Source organism: Equus caballus, chromosome 30, assembly GCF_041296265.1.
Source record: "Equus caballus isolate H_3958 breed thoroughbred chromosome 30, TB-T2T, whole genome shotgun sequence".
Taxonomy (NCBI): domain Eukaryota; kingdom Metazoa; phylum Chordata; class Mammalia; order Perissodactyla; family Equidae; genus Equus; species Equus caballus.
This window is the reverse complement of record NC_091713.1, coordinates 15,683,754-15,698,731: the sequence shown is the minus strand read 5'-3', so window position 1 is coordinate 15,698,731 and position 14,978 is coordinate 15,683,754. Positions and strand designations below refer to the sequence as shown.

The 14,978-nt window shown below is 36.9% G+C and overlaps 1 protein-coding gene across 5 annotated transcripts in view; it reads right to left on the bottom strand.

Moving 5' to 3' along the window:
* LIN9 (lin-9 DREAM MuvB core complex component) overlaps positions 1–14,978 on the bottom strand; it is a 94,478-nt gene that overhangs the window by 31,838 nt on the left and 47,662 nt on the right. For all 5 annotated transcript variants that reach the window (XM_023632409.2, XM_070255626.1, XM_023632412.2 and 2 more), the window contains 3 exons: positions 5,729–5,862; positions 3,876–3,995; positions 3,519–3,620 (listed from right to left, as the gene is read on the bottom strand). In XM_023632409.2, coding sequence (XP_023488177.1) covers positions 3,519–3,620; positions 3,876–3,995; positions 5,729–5,862 — 356 coding nt within the window. The remainder of the gene's footprint in view (positions 1–3,518; positions 3,621–3,875; positions 3,996–5,728; positions 5,863–14,978) is intronic.

Genomic DNA, 14,978 nt, shown 5'->3' with positions numbered 1-14,978 from the left:
AATAAGAACTGCAATAGATTGAAGAACAAATATGTTAAAATCTATGAGTTCATATTGGTACTTTAAAAAAATTAACCACTTCGAAGAATGCTAGTGACCAAACTCATTATTTTATAAAGTGGAAAACAGAGAGAAAGAATCAAGCATTTATCCTGCCTTTTCTATACAAACTATACCATCAGGTAACCAAATAAACAGATTAAGGAAAGTTTGACTTTATAGAACTATTTTAGCTAATAAACGAAGAAAGAATGATAGAACAAGAATAGTACCAGTTTTCAATCCTAATGAATGAATGAATCTAGGCATTGACAATTAGTGGCAGCTAATTATGTAATAACCATACAAAAAAGGAGACAAAATAGTATGGGTCTATCAGAACACAAAGCCATCAATAAAAGGAGTCACTAAAAACAAGTAAAGCAAATAAAAAATAAATAAAAATAAAATAAAAAATCCAAATCTACTCAAACCTCTATACCCAATGAGCAATTACATGAAATACAAAAGTCAGAAGACCATGTTGAATGACACCACAAGGATTCAATCAGCGTATCCAGACTGTGGGAGACTCTGTGGCCAAATAATCCAGTTTCTTCAACAAATAAGTTGCATAGGGAAAAAGAGCATTCAACATTTGAGACAACTGAAAACTCTGCATGCTAACTGGATATTTGATGATATCACAACATTTTTGTTAACTTTTTAAATGTAATAATGGCATTATAGTTATGTTTCTTAGAATAAAGAGCCTTGATCTCTTAGAAATATATAATAAAATATTTACAGATGTGATGTCTAGTATTTGCTTCCAAATCAAACAAAAGGGAGAAAGTGGGTGGGAGTATAGATGAAATAGGACTGGCCAGGAGTTGTTGACAGCTGCGACAGCTGGATGATGAGTACACAGGGTGTATTATACAATTCTATCTGTTTTTATATGCCTTAAACTTTAGGTAATAAAAAATCTAAAAGACTGACCTAAGCTGATGCAAGCAGAGGGTCTCGTGAGCTGTGTTACAGACTCTTTCACTCAGACTTTGTCTAGTGCTCAGTAGGTCCACAGCCCTGGTCTGGTCTCCTTTTTCCTCTAAGCTGTTGGGTTTTTACGAAAATTTGTGTGATTCTTTAGAGTTGGAACCAGTAAAAGATGGGATGAAGGCAACAGGATCTCTCCCCTTTTTTGTTTCTATTTCAGTTTTGTGTTGCTTGTTTCTGATGGGAAATCATGCTGTTTCCTTTTAATTCTTTTCAAAACTGAGTCCTCTCTAAGAAAGTAGATCAGTCTTTCTAGATTTTTCAAAATCCCTAACCCTAGGAAATAAAAAGTTCCCTCAAAAAGAAAATTAATTGTAAACTAAGAAATATGAAACCTGCAAAAACTTTTAATGGTATTTATTTTTTCATAAGAAAAAAATATTAGAAACAGAAAAAGATAAAAAACATATCCATCTACTTCATAGCATAACACCAACAAGAGCAAACTTGAGTTGCATACAAAACTTACAGATTACAAAAGTACGTAAAAAGACTTATTTTTACCTCTGAGATAGCTTAAAATAATAATGAAAGTAGTGTTTTAACTAGGCTTTACACATAGATTTTGAAGTTAAAATTAAGCACTGAAATCAAACATCTAAGCATCAATAAATATATCAATACCTTACAAGTAGTGCAGTAGCACTGAACTGCTGGCTCCCTCTGCTGGAGGGTCTCTCTCTCTCTCTCTCACTGCTGGCTCCCTCTGCTGGAGGGTCTCTCTCTCTCTCTCTCTCTCTCTCTCTGACACACACGACTTGTTCAAATATGACATATTAGCTTTGTTTTTACTTTCACCAGTGACAGAAAATTTCTTTTTTTTTTTATTGAGTTATTGATAGGTTACAATCTCTTGAAATTTCAATTGTACATTAACGTTTGTCAGTCATGTTGTAGGTGCACCACTTCACCCTTTGTGCCCACCCCCCACCCCACCTTTCCCCTGGTATCCACTAAACTGTTCTTAGTCCATAATTTTAAATTCCTCATATGAGTGGAGTCATACACAGATTATCCTTCTCTCTCTGGCTTATTTCACTTAACATAATTCTCTCAAGGTCCATCCATGTTATTGCGAATGGAATGATTTTGTTGAAAGAAAATTTCTTAACAAAAAAACAAGTATCCTATTCGTGAAAAGGATAAGCCTTGGCTCTTTTCATAATTTCAGCTTTTCATATAAAAATATCTTACCTATCTTTGGAAGCCAAAAGGCACAAGAACTTCTGTATTCCAAGGATAATTAACAACATATGATTGAGGAATACGAAATGCTATACACATGCACACAAATGTGCAAAGAAGACTTTTCCTCAAAATAACATCCATTGCAAATGGTAATACTGAAATTTTAGTGGATTATGTTATATTTTTATTTATAAAAACTCTTATCTATCCCAAACCAAAGTAGTTTTTCTTTTCAAAAAAAGGAAAAGAAACGAATCAAACATTATTATACTATTATTTAAACTAAATTATTTAATCTAATTTTCAAAACAAATAGTTCATTATATTCTTAAGAGTCAGGCTATTCAGGAAAACGGTTCTGTATAATAATTCTACACGTGTTTCAATTTAGGCTTAGATTTCTTTTTTTTAAAGATCAGCACCTGAGCTAACAACTGTTGCTAATCATTTTTTTTCTTTCTGCTTTTTCTCCCCAAATCCCCCCAGTATATAGTTGTATATTTTAGTTGTGGGTCCTTGCAGTTGTAGTAAGTGGGACGCCGCCTCAAGGTGGCCTGAGGAGCGGTACCATGTCCGCGCCCAGGATCCGAACAGGCGAAACCCTGGGCCGCAGTAGCGGAGTGCGCGAACGTAACCACTCGGCCACGGGGCTGGCCCCTAGGCTTAGATTTCTTAGTGTCTAATCACTAAGTACTTAGCAAGTGAATAGCTACTTCTGGTTTCAGAAAAGAAATAAAGTTCTTTCTAACCATGGAGCTGGCTGACACATCATAACTGCTGAGTTGACTGATAATGGCAAGACACATTGAGGTTATGAAATAAAAGCCTTACATTTATACAAGTTAGTAACAGCTAACCATTCAGAGTTTCACAGAGCATATGCTACGTTAGAGTCCTTAACATAGCAAAACAATAAGAACCAAATCCAGGAAAAGCCCAACAAAAAAGATCTCTAAGACTTTTTCGGCTGTTACAGCTTTTATTTTCAAGCCTTGTTGGCAATAAGAATTCTTAAAAAAAAAAAAACAATAAAAGAAAAATGGAGGCAAAGATAACAGATTAGTGGTTACCAGAAGGGAGGGGGGTTGGAGGGTGGGCATAAGGAGTAAAGGAGCACACACATATGGTGACTGACAAACAATAATGTACAACTGAAATTTCACTACATTATAAACTATTACGACCTCAATAAAATACAAATAAAAATATTTAGTCCTAGAAAACTTTTCAACTTTAATAACAGAAAAGACATTGAGGTTTTTAACGAACAGCCAAGATAGAGCAATTCTTACCACTTGGATAAGGAATTCTACTGGAAAACCACCTAACGTTTCAGTTTCAGAGCCAGAAATTTTACTTCTCCAAGGTGACTGTCCTAACAAAGGATCATTATCCTGTGGGAACAAAAGGGAATCATTTCATCATTGACTATTCAAAAGGAACTATCTTATTTTTAGATAAAGAGTAAATTCTATTATAATTAATACTATATTAAACAACTATTTACCTATTTTATTTAGTATCTGACAACTCAAAATAATGTGGGTACTTCATAAAGTTGCTGTAACAGATGTCTATTTCACAAGAACAGAGTTCACATCCATAATAATCATTTAAATCACTGATGACATGAAGAAAGTATTACTCACTGTAATGGGCGACTGGAGAGGAGGAGTATAATGCAACCGTGGTGGAGTCATAAAGAAACGAGAAGGCCGCTGTTTTTGTCCAAAGGCAGCAATTGGCATTGTCTCATGAGGCTCATTACTCTTTGGGAAAAGAGAATAGTCCACAAGACTTGAGGAACTTTACCAATCATTTTAGCTTTATAAATATTATTTTTCAGCTTGAGATATATATACACTAGCTCATATGATATGCTTTATCATAGTATATATTATCCTACAAAGATCAAAGGGCTAGAATTTAAGTCATGGCGTGAAAATACTACTTTCCTAGCAAAAGAATGAACCCACAAAACAGAAGAGTTAAGAAAAGAAAAAGAACCAAGGATCAAATCAGAGAATCAAAGATTAATATTAAAGTGTTCTATGGCCATCTTTGGTTGTCTGTCTGTTAAAGACTATCCAAATATAGTCACTTTAATTCAAGTCAACTCTTATCTGGCTAGGGAGAAATATTTGGGTGATCTCATAAAAGAAATTATATTAATGAAACAGAAAAGCAACTTTCCTTTTTTGAAAGGAAAGGTTTAAAGATTTCATCCTTTAATGAAAAAACTTAAGGTTGGTGGACTTTGCTCTATATTTAGTCCAAATTTTCTTTCTCCCCTCTAAAAAGTATGTTTGATAAGGAAACCCTCACAATAAACAGAGAGTCATAGTTTTTAAACAGATCAGAAAAGGAAGATTCTCCTATTTTTACACTAAAGAGATAAAGAAATTTTAATTTTTAATTGTAAGTTCATAATCCTTAAAAATCAAGCTTATAACAAAGAAATGAGTAAAGAGTGGCTAAAGGTGAACAATTTAATCTTCATGATGCTTAGAGGCAAATAATTTTGTTATAAAAAGTTCATTACTGGGGCCAGCCCGGTGGCCAAGTGGTTAAGTTCACGTGCTCGACTTCAGCAGCCAGGGTTTCGCCAGTTCGGATCCCAGGCGTGAACCTAGCATGGCTCATCAAGCCATGCTGAGGCGGCATCCCACATAGCAGAACTAGAAGGACCTACAACTAGAATATATAACTATGTACTAGGGGGATTTTGGGGAGAAGAATGAAAAAAAAAGATTGGCAACAGATGTTAGCTCAGGGCCAGTCTTTAAACAACAAAAAAAGGCTCATTATTCACTTTTTAAAAACTTTACTAGAGAGTTATATTAGTTCCTAAAATTATTTTAACTTATTAGAAAGGTGTATTTCCATGACATTGCTAAACCAAGCATGATCATGAAATGATGGTCCAGTAGTTTAATGGACTGTATCAGAAATTCAAAAGATGTGGATTCTAGTCTCAGCCTGGCAGGAAACCAGCTCGAGAGCCTTGAATAATTTACTTAATGTACTTGTGTCTCAGTCTCAGCATGCAAAAACTGGGGATCATTAACATCCACTCTGCAGAACTCTGAGGATAGCATAGAAGATATGGAAACAAATATTTTGAAGTGCAAGATGTTATGTTACTTCATACTTTTAAAAGTACGAAAAGTCTCTTCATACTTGCAAGGGAACTACACAAACAGCTGGAATGAAACTGCTGTGTAGCTCACTCCACAAGATTATTTAGTTAGGAGTGATCAGTTTCTGTCATACTCAGTGCTCTGAGGGTAAGGTACAATAGAGGGAAGCCAGCTTCTGGAAAATGTGGAAGACTCAAGTATAGTTCTGCTCCAGGGGTCTAGTAGGCAAGGCTGGGAACCCCTAAGGGTCTCTTCCTCTGTAACCTGAAATCTCAAGTGTCATAAAATACAAACTCTAAGAAAACTCTACAAAACATATTTAATAAGCATAAAACACATATGTATTATGAAATAATACTTACAAGAACTTCATAGTCAGGGATGGTATGAGTTCCAAGCCCTGCCCTATCAAAAGTTACTCTATAAGTAGCATTAAGAGTGTCTACAGCATCTATTTGTCCAGTGAACAGACCGTCATGAACACCACGTAATCGTGCTGAGAAAAGAAACAAAAGGGCATTATGATGTTTGGGAGATACAAAGAATTGTCAACTACAAAACTGCTCCCAGTATCTAATTTAAAATGTAGAAAGTACAGTATTGTTGTCTACTCTAGTTTCAAAAAAAGCATGCACTTTAAGTTTAGAGACAGGACAAAAAAAATTTTTTTTTGTAGGAGCTGACAGGTTTTTTTATTTTATTGAGGTCAGGATAGTTTATAACATTGTGAAATTTCAGTTGTATACTATTATTTATCAGTCACCATATAAATGTGTCCCTTTACTCCTTATGCCCATCCTCCCAACCCCCTTCCCTTCTGTTAACCACTAAACTGTTCTCTTTGTCCATGTATTAGTTTATCTTCCATAGGAGTGAAATCATATGGTGTTTGTCTTTGTCTGGCTTATTTCGCTTAACATAATACACTCAAGGTCCATCCACGTTGTGGCTAATGGAGCAATTTTGTCTTTTTTTATGACTGAATAGTATTCCATTGTATATATCCACCACATCTTCTTTATCCAATCATCAGGCAATAGGCACTTGGGTTGCTTTCACTTCTTGGCTATAGTGAATAATGCTGCAATGAGCATAGGGGTGCATAAGTCTCTTTGAATTGTTGAGTTCTTTGGATAAATACCCACTAGTGGGATAGCTGGGTCATATGGTATTTCCATTTTTAAGTTTTTAAGAAATCTCCATACTGTTTTCCATAGTGGCTGCACCAGTTTGCATTCCCACCAGCAGTGTATGAGGGTTCCCTTTTCTCCACATCCTCTCCAACAGTTGTTATATTTTGTCTTGGTAATTATAGTCATTCTAACGGGTGTAAGGTGATATCTCAATGTAGTTTTGATTTGCATTTCCCTGGTGATTAGTGATGTTGAGCATCTTTTCATGTGCCTACTGGCCATCTGTATATCTTCTTTGGGAAAATGTCTGTTCATATCCTCTGCCCATTTTTTGATCAGGTTGGTTGTTTTTTTGTTGCTGAATTGTGTGAATTCTTTATATATTTTGGAGATTAACCCCTTGTTGGATATCGGTTTTGTAAATATTTTCTCCCAGTTGGTGGGTTGTCTATCTGTTTTCTTCATGGTTTCCTTTGCCTCATATAAGCTCTTTAGTCTGATGAAGTCCCACTTGTCTATTTTTTTCTTTTGTTTCCCTTGCCCGAGTACACATGGTATTGGAAAAGATCCTTCTAAGACTGATGTCAAAGAGCGTACTGCCTATATTTTCATCTAGGAATTTTATGGTTTCACAACTTACCTTCAAGTCTTTGATCAATTTTGAGCTAATTTTTGTGTATGGTGAAAGATAATGGTCTACTATCATTCTTTCGCGTGTGGCTGTCCAGTTTTCCCAACACCATTTATTGAAGAGGCTCTCCTTTCTCCACTGCATGTTCTTAGCTCCTTTGTAGAAGATTAGCTGTCCATAGATGTGTGGTTTTATTTCTGGTCTTTCAATTCTGTTCCATTGATCTGTGGGCCTGTTTTTGCACCAGTACCATGCTGTTTTGATTACTAAAGCTTTACAGTATATTTTGAAGTCAGGGATTGTGATGCCTCCAGCTTTGTTCTCTTTTCTCAGGATTGCTTTAACTATTTGGGGTCTTGTGTTGCCACATATGAATTTTAGGATTCTTTATTCTGTTTCTGTGAAGAATGTCATTGGGATTCTGATTGGGATTGCACTGAATCTGTAGATTGCTTTAGGTAGTATGGACATTTTAACTCTGTTTATTCTTTCAATCCATGTGCATGGAATATCTTTCCATCTCTTTATGTCATCATCAATTTCTTTCAATAATGTCTTACAGTTTCCATTGTATGGGTTTTTCACATCCTTGGCTAAATTTATTCCTAGATATTTTATACTTTTTGTTGTGATTGTAAATGTGATTGTATTCTTTTTATTTATTCATTTATTTATTTTATTAAGATTATGATAGTTTACAATCTTGTGAAATTTCAGTTGCACATTATTGTTACTCATGTTGTAGGTACACCACTTCACCCTCTGTGCCCTCCCCCCAAGCTCCTCTCCCCTGGTAACCACCAATCAGTTCTCTTTGTCTATATGTTAACTTCCACCTATGAGTGGAGTCATACAGAGATTGTCCTTCTCTATCTGGCTTATTTCACTCAACATAATACCCTCAAGGTCCATCCATGTTGTTGTGAATGGGACGATTTTGTCCTTTTTTATGGCTGAGTAGTATTCCATTGTATATATATACCACATCTTTATCCAATCATCAGTTGCTGGGCACTTAGGTTGGTTCCACGTCTTGGCTATTGTAAATAATGCTGCGATGAACATAGGGGTGCATGGGACTTTTGGAATTGCTGATTTCAGGTTCTTAGGATAGATACCCAGTAGTGGGATGGCTGGGTCATAAGGTATTTCTATTTTTAACTTTTTGAGAAATCTCCATCCTATTTTCCATAGTGGTTGCACCAGTTTGCATTCCCACCAACAGTGTATGAGAGTTCCTTTTTCTCCACAACCTCTCCAACATTTGCCACTCTTGGTTTTGGATATTTTTGTCATTCTAACAGGTGTAAGATGATATCTTAGTGTAGTTTTGATTTGCATTTCCCTGATGATTAGTGATGATGAGCATCTTTTCATGTGTCTATTGGCCATCCTTATATCTTCTCTGGAGAAACGTCTGTTCATGTCCCCGGCCCATTTTTTGATGGGGTTGTTTGATTTTTTGTTGTTGAGCTGTGTGAGTTCTTTATATATTATGGAGATTAACCCTTTGTTAGATAAATAACTTGTAAATATTTTTCCCAATTAGTGGGCTGTTTTTTTGTTTTAATCCTGTTTTCCCTTGCCTTGAAGAAGCTCTTTAGTCTGATGAAGTCCCATTTGTTTATTCTTTCTATTGTTTCCCTCATCTGAGGAGTTATGGTGTCCGAAAAGATTCTTTTGAAACTGATGTCAAAGAGTGTACTGCCTATATTCTCTTCCAGAAGACTTATTGTTTCAGGCCTAATCTTTAGGTCTTTGATCCATTTTGAGCTTATTTTGGTGAATGGTGAAAAAGAATGGTCAATTTTCATTCTTTTACATGTGGTTGTCCAGTTTTCCCAACACCATTTGTTGAAGAGGCTCTCCTTTCTCCACTGTATGTTCTTAGCTCCTTTGTCGAAGATTAGCTGTCCATAGATGTGTGGTTTTATTTCTGGTCTTTCAATTCTGTTCCATTGATCTGTGTGCCTGTTTTTGTACCAGTACCATGCTGTTTTGATTACTGTAGCTTTGTAGTATGTTTTGAAGTCAGGGATTGTGATTCCGCCGGCTTTGTTCTTCTTTCTCAGGATTGCTTTAGCAATTTGGGGTCTTTTGTTGCCCCATATGAATTTTAGGATTCTTTGTTCAATTTCTGTAAAGAGTATCATTGGGATTCTGATTGGGACAGCATTGAATCTGCAGATTGCTTTAGGTAGCATGGACATTTTAACTATGTTTATTCTTCCAGTCCATGTGCATGGAATGTCTTTCCATCTCTTTATGTCGTCATCAATTTCTTTCAAGAAAGTCTTGTAGTTTTTGTTGTATAGATCTTTCACTTCTTTGGTTAAATTTATCCCAAGGTATTTTATTCTTTTTGTTGCGATTGTGAATAGGATTGAGTTCTTGAGTTCTTTTTCTGTTAGTTCATTGTTAGCGTATAGAAATGCTACTGATTTATATATGTTGATTTTATACCCTGCAACTTTGCTGTAGCTGTTGATTGTTTCTGATAGTTTTCCTATGGATTCTTTGGGGTTTTCTATATATAAGATCATGTCGTCTGCAAACAGCAAGAGTTTTACTTCTTCGTTGCCTATTTGGATTCCTTTTATTTCTTTTTCCTGCCGAATTGCTCTGACCAACACCTCCAGTACTATGTTGAATATGAGTGGTGACAGTGGGCACCCTTGTCTTGTTCCTGTTCTCAGAGGGATGGCTTTCAGTTTTTGTCCGTTGAGTATGATGTTAGCTGTGGGTCTGTCATACATGGCCTTTACTATGTTGAGGTACTTTCCTTCTATACCCATTTTATTGAGGGTTTTTATCATAAATGGCTGTTGGATCTTGTCGAATGCTTTCTCTGCATCTATTGAGATGATCATGTGGTTTTTGTTTCTCATTTTGTTAATGTAGTGTATCACGTTGATTGACTTGCAGATGCTGAACCATCCCTGTGTCCCTGGTATAAATCCCACTTGATCATGGTGTATAATCTTTTTGATGTATTGCTGTATTCTGTTTGCCAGAATTTTGTTGAGGATTTTTGCATCTATGTTCATCAGTGATATTGGCCTGTAGTTTTCCTTCTTTGTGTTGTCCTTGTCAGGTTTGGGGATCAGGGTGATGTTGGCTTCACAGAATGTGTTAGGAAGTGCTCCATCTTTCTCAATTTTCTGGAATAGTTTGAGAAGGATAGGTATTAAATCTTCTTTGAATGTTTGGTAGAATTCTCCAGAGAAGCCATCTGGTCCTGGACTCTTATTTTTTGGGGAGGTTTTTGATTATTGTTTCTATTTCTTTACTTGTGATTGGTCTATTCAGATTCCCTATTTCTTCCTGATTCAGTTTGGGGAGGTTGTAAGAGTCTAGGAATTTGTCCATTTCTTCTAGTTTGTTCAATTTGTTGGCATATAGTTTTTCATAGTATCCTCTTATGATCCCTTGTATTTCTTTGGTATACATTGTGATTTCTCCTCTCTCATTTCTAATTTTATTTATTTGAGACTTCTCTCTTTTTTTCTTAGTGTGTCTGGCTAAGGGTTTGTTGTTTTGTTAATTTTTTCGAAGAACCAACTCCTTGTTTCATTGATCCTTTCTACTGTCTTTTTTGTTTCAATATTGTTTATTTCTGCTGTAATTTTTATTATTTCCCTCCTTCCACTGACTTTGGGCTTTGTTTGTTCTTCTTTTTCGAATTCTGTTAGGTGTCGTTACGACAAAAATTTTTTTTGAAAAAACCACAAAACTATAAATGTGATCCCTAATTTGATATATGAATGAAATCATATATCTACCAAACCAAGGGGAAAATATTTTTAAAAGTCAACAGAAGAACTCTGGTCATTATAATCATGAACAAAACACTAGGAGTAGTTCAACTGAAAAAAAAAAAGACAAGGGTGCAGTGCAGACAGGAACTAATACACTAGGTCTGAGACTGCTATCCTCAGAAAGGCCTGCCTGCAAGGTCAGCATCTGAGAACTTGAATTTTGAGAGTGTTCCCATACTAATAAAGGTGGTTTACAGTGCCAACACTGTTTGTACGAACAATGCGGTTTATGTTGGAGACCTGCTTTCCAATGCCTGTATGTACTCGGCAGAAAGTGCGTATGTGGCAGCCCCTATGAAAACCTTGGGCACTGAGTCTAATGAGTTTCTCTGGTAGACAACATTTCACAAGTGTTGTTCCAACTTGTTGTTGGAGGAATTGAGCAAGTCTTGAGTGACACTACTGGGAGGGACTCTTGGAAGCTTGCATCTGGTTTCCTCTGGACTTCGGCCCCATGTACTCTTCCCTTTACTAATTTTGCTTTGTATCCTTCTCTGTAATAAGCCATGGCTGTGAGTCCAACTATGTGCTGAGTACTCTCAGCCTTTCTAGTGAATCACCAAACCTAGGGTGGTCTTGGGGACCTCTCACATAGATGAATTTTTGTGTCACTATTATTTAAATTCAGTCTGAAATAAAACCAGGAAAATATGCACATGGAGCAGAGGGGAGAAAAAATAAAAAATAATTAAATAAACAAATAAAACCAGGAAAATCCAAGCAAACATCCAGCGTGAGTGAAAAATATAAGAACAGTAGCACCTAAGGCATTAAACTAGGCAAAGTGACACATTTTATACAGAAAAAAGTACATGGGCCAGCCCCATGGCTGAGTGGTGTAAGTTCGTGCGCTCTGCTTCAGCGGCCCAGAGTTTCACCAGTTTGGATCCTGGGTGGCTCATCAGGCCATGCTGAGGTGGCGTCCCACATGCTGCAACTAGAAGGACTCACAACTAAAAAAATATACAACTATGTGCTGGGGAGCTTTTGGGAGAAAAAGCAGGAAAAAACCATACAATACACACTATCATTTTAATAGAACACAAATATTCAATGCAAAACTGTTTAAAAGGATTAATTGATAAAACCACAATTGTAGAACCTAACGTATTATTCTCAGTCTTTGCCAGATGAATTACGGGAAAATTAAACAGGCATACACAAGGTAAGAATAATAAATAAAGTTGAGTAAACAAACATATATACAGAATAGGACTTCCAGTTATGGCAGCGTGAAGAGGTTGGTGATTCTTCTCTGCAAAAGATAAATATAAACCTGTGCAAGACTGTCAAAGACAACCATTCACGGTATCGGAAATGGACCAAATGCAGAAAACAATTAAGAAATGTTTACTGTTGAAAAACTGCGAGAGCTGCAGGTAAGGACAGATGAAGTCAGTGGCCTTTTTCATGAGGCCACTTGGTTGGTGAGAATGGTTTTTCTAGTGTATGGCTGGTCATGAACACCAGCAGTCTCACTGCCAGAGAGGGCAAACTTGATGTGGACAGTGGGTAAAAACCCGTGACTGTGCTAGTTAAAAGCGGTGAACTCAGGGGCCGGCTCCGTGACCGAGTGGTTAAGTTCGCATGCTCCACTGAGGTGGCCCAGGGTTCGGATCCTGGGCGCGGACATGGCACCGCTTGTCAGGCCACGTTGAGGCAGCGTCCCACATCCCACAGCTACAAGGACCTGCAACTAAGATATACAACTATGTCCGGGGGTGGGGGGAGGGAGGTTTGGGAAACAAAGCAGAAAAAAAAAATTTGGCAACAGCTGTTAGCCTAGGTGCCAATCTTTAAAAAAAAAAAAAAAAAAAAGTGGTGAACTCAATCAGGAAAGAATAAGAAAAAGCTGAAACTTTGTAAGCTCAAGCTGTAGTCCTGGCTGAGATGAGTGGCATCTTTCATGTCTCTCGATGATTTCTTTTCCCTTTACTCCCTTAACTCAGATAACCTACATTACTTTTAGGACAGTTCAGATTCTTACAATTTCTTAACAAACCAATGATTTTAAAATTCCTTGTTAGACTCTGACTTCTCTGACTACACAGAGTTCTAGAACTATTCAGAGTAACAGGCACCCGATGAACATCTTCCTGTATAATGTGGCCAAAGTATCATATCTAAACGTTTCCCCAAAACTTCTCCACTATTCAAATTTTCCATCATTTTGGTGTTTGTCAAAACTTCTGTGCTCTTTACTCTGTACCTAAGAATCATTTAGTTACTTTTTACCTGCCTTCTTTGCTCCTACTGCAAAATCCCTAATATAGTTACCTTTTCAAGATTTTATTTTTCCTTCTTCTCTCCAAAGCCCCACAGTACATAGTTGTATATTTTAGTTGTGGGTCCTTTCTAGTTGTAGCATGTGGGATGCTGCTGCAGCACGGCCTGATGAGCGGTGCTAGGTCCGTGCCCAAGATCCAAATCGGCGAAACCCTGGGCTGCCGTAGCGGAGCACGAGAACTCAACCACTGGGCCACTGGGCCGGCCCCTATAGTTACTTTCTAAATACCTTTTGTTTTTCTTTTTGAGGAAGAATCTGTCTACTACTCCCTGTTTACTAAAAATTTTTTCCCAGTAAGGAATGTACAATTCTGTTTGTTACTAGTACTTTTTCTTTCTAGGTAAAATTTACATACAGTAAAATGAAACATTAAGTGTAATTCTAAGTTTTGAGAAATGAATACATCCATATAAAACACACCTTTATCAAGTCACAGAATATTCCTATCATCCAGGAAATTCCCCTTCCCAGTCAATCCTTTCTTCAGAAGCAACCACTTTTCTGATATTTTTCCACCATAAATTAATTTTGCCCGTTCTACAACTTCATATAAATGGAACCATGCAATATGCAGTCTTTAGTTTTCAGCTTCTTTTGCTCAGCATATTGTCTGAAGTTAATCTATATGTCAATAGTTATGTCCTTTTAATTCCTTATTTGTATTCCATTGTAAGAAAATATCACGTTATGTTTATCCACTCTCCTGTCGTTGGGCTGATTCTGAGTTTTGGTTATAGAGTTATCAACAAAGATGCTATGAACACTCCTGCACATATCCTTCTGTGGACAGCTGTTTTTACTTCTCTTAGGTAAATACCTTGCAGCAGAACTGCTGGATCACAGGGCAGGCATATGTTTAACTTTCTAGAAAACTGCTATGCTATTCCCCAAAGTGGTATACCATTTTATAATCCTACTAACAGTGTACAGGAATTATGGTAGCTCCATATCCCTGTCAACATTTGATATTATCAGTTGTTTCAATTTTAGCTATTTTGCCGTGTGTGTAGCAGTATTTCATTATGCTTTTAATTCGCATTTCCCTGATAACTAATGATGTTGAGTACTTCTTTATGTGTTCATTAGCCATTCATATTTCTTCCTTTGGGAAGTGTCTATTCAAGTGTTTGGGGTTTTTTTAGTTGCATTATCTTTTTATTACTAACTTATAGTTCTTCTTTTTTTTTTTTAAAGATTTTATTTTTCCTTTTTCTCCCCCAAACCGCCTGGTACATAGTTGTGTATTTTCAGTTGTGGGTCCTTCTAGTTGTGGCATGTGGGATGCCACCTCAGCATGGCTTGAAGAGCGGTGCCACGTCCACACCCAGGATTTGAACCAGTGAAACCCTGGGCCGCTGAAGCGGAGCACATGAACTTAACCACTAGGCCACCGGGCCGGCCCCAACTAACTTATAGTTCTTTTTATTTTCTAGATATGTCCTTTCTCAGGTATGTTATGGAAATATTTTCCCATAGTATATGGCTTGCCTATTTATTTTCTGAATGGTGGCTTTTAGTGAGAAGTTATTTTTAAGTTAAACCTAAAAATCATCCTTTTTTTTTGAGGAAGATTAAGCCTTGAGCTAACATCCACTGCCAAGCCTCCTCTTTTTGCTGAGGAACATTGGCCCTGAGCTAACATCCGTGCCCATCCTCCTCTACTTTATATGTGGGACGCCTGCCACAGCATGGCTTGAGCAGTGGTGGGTAGGTCTGCACCTGGGATCCAAACTGGTGAACCCC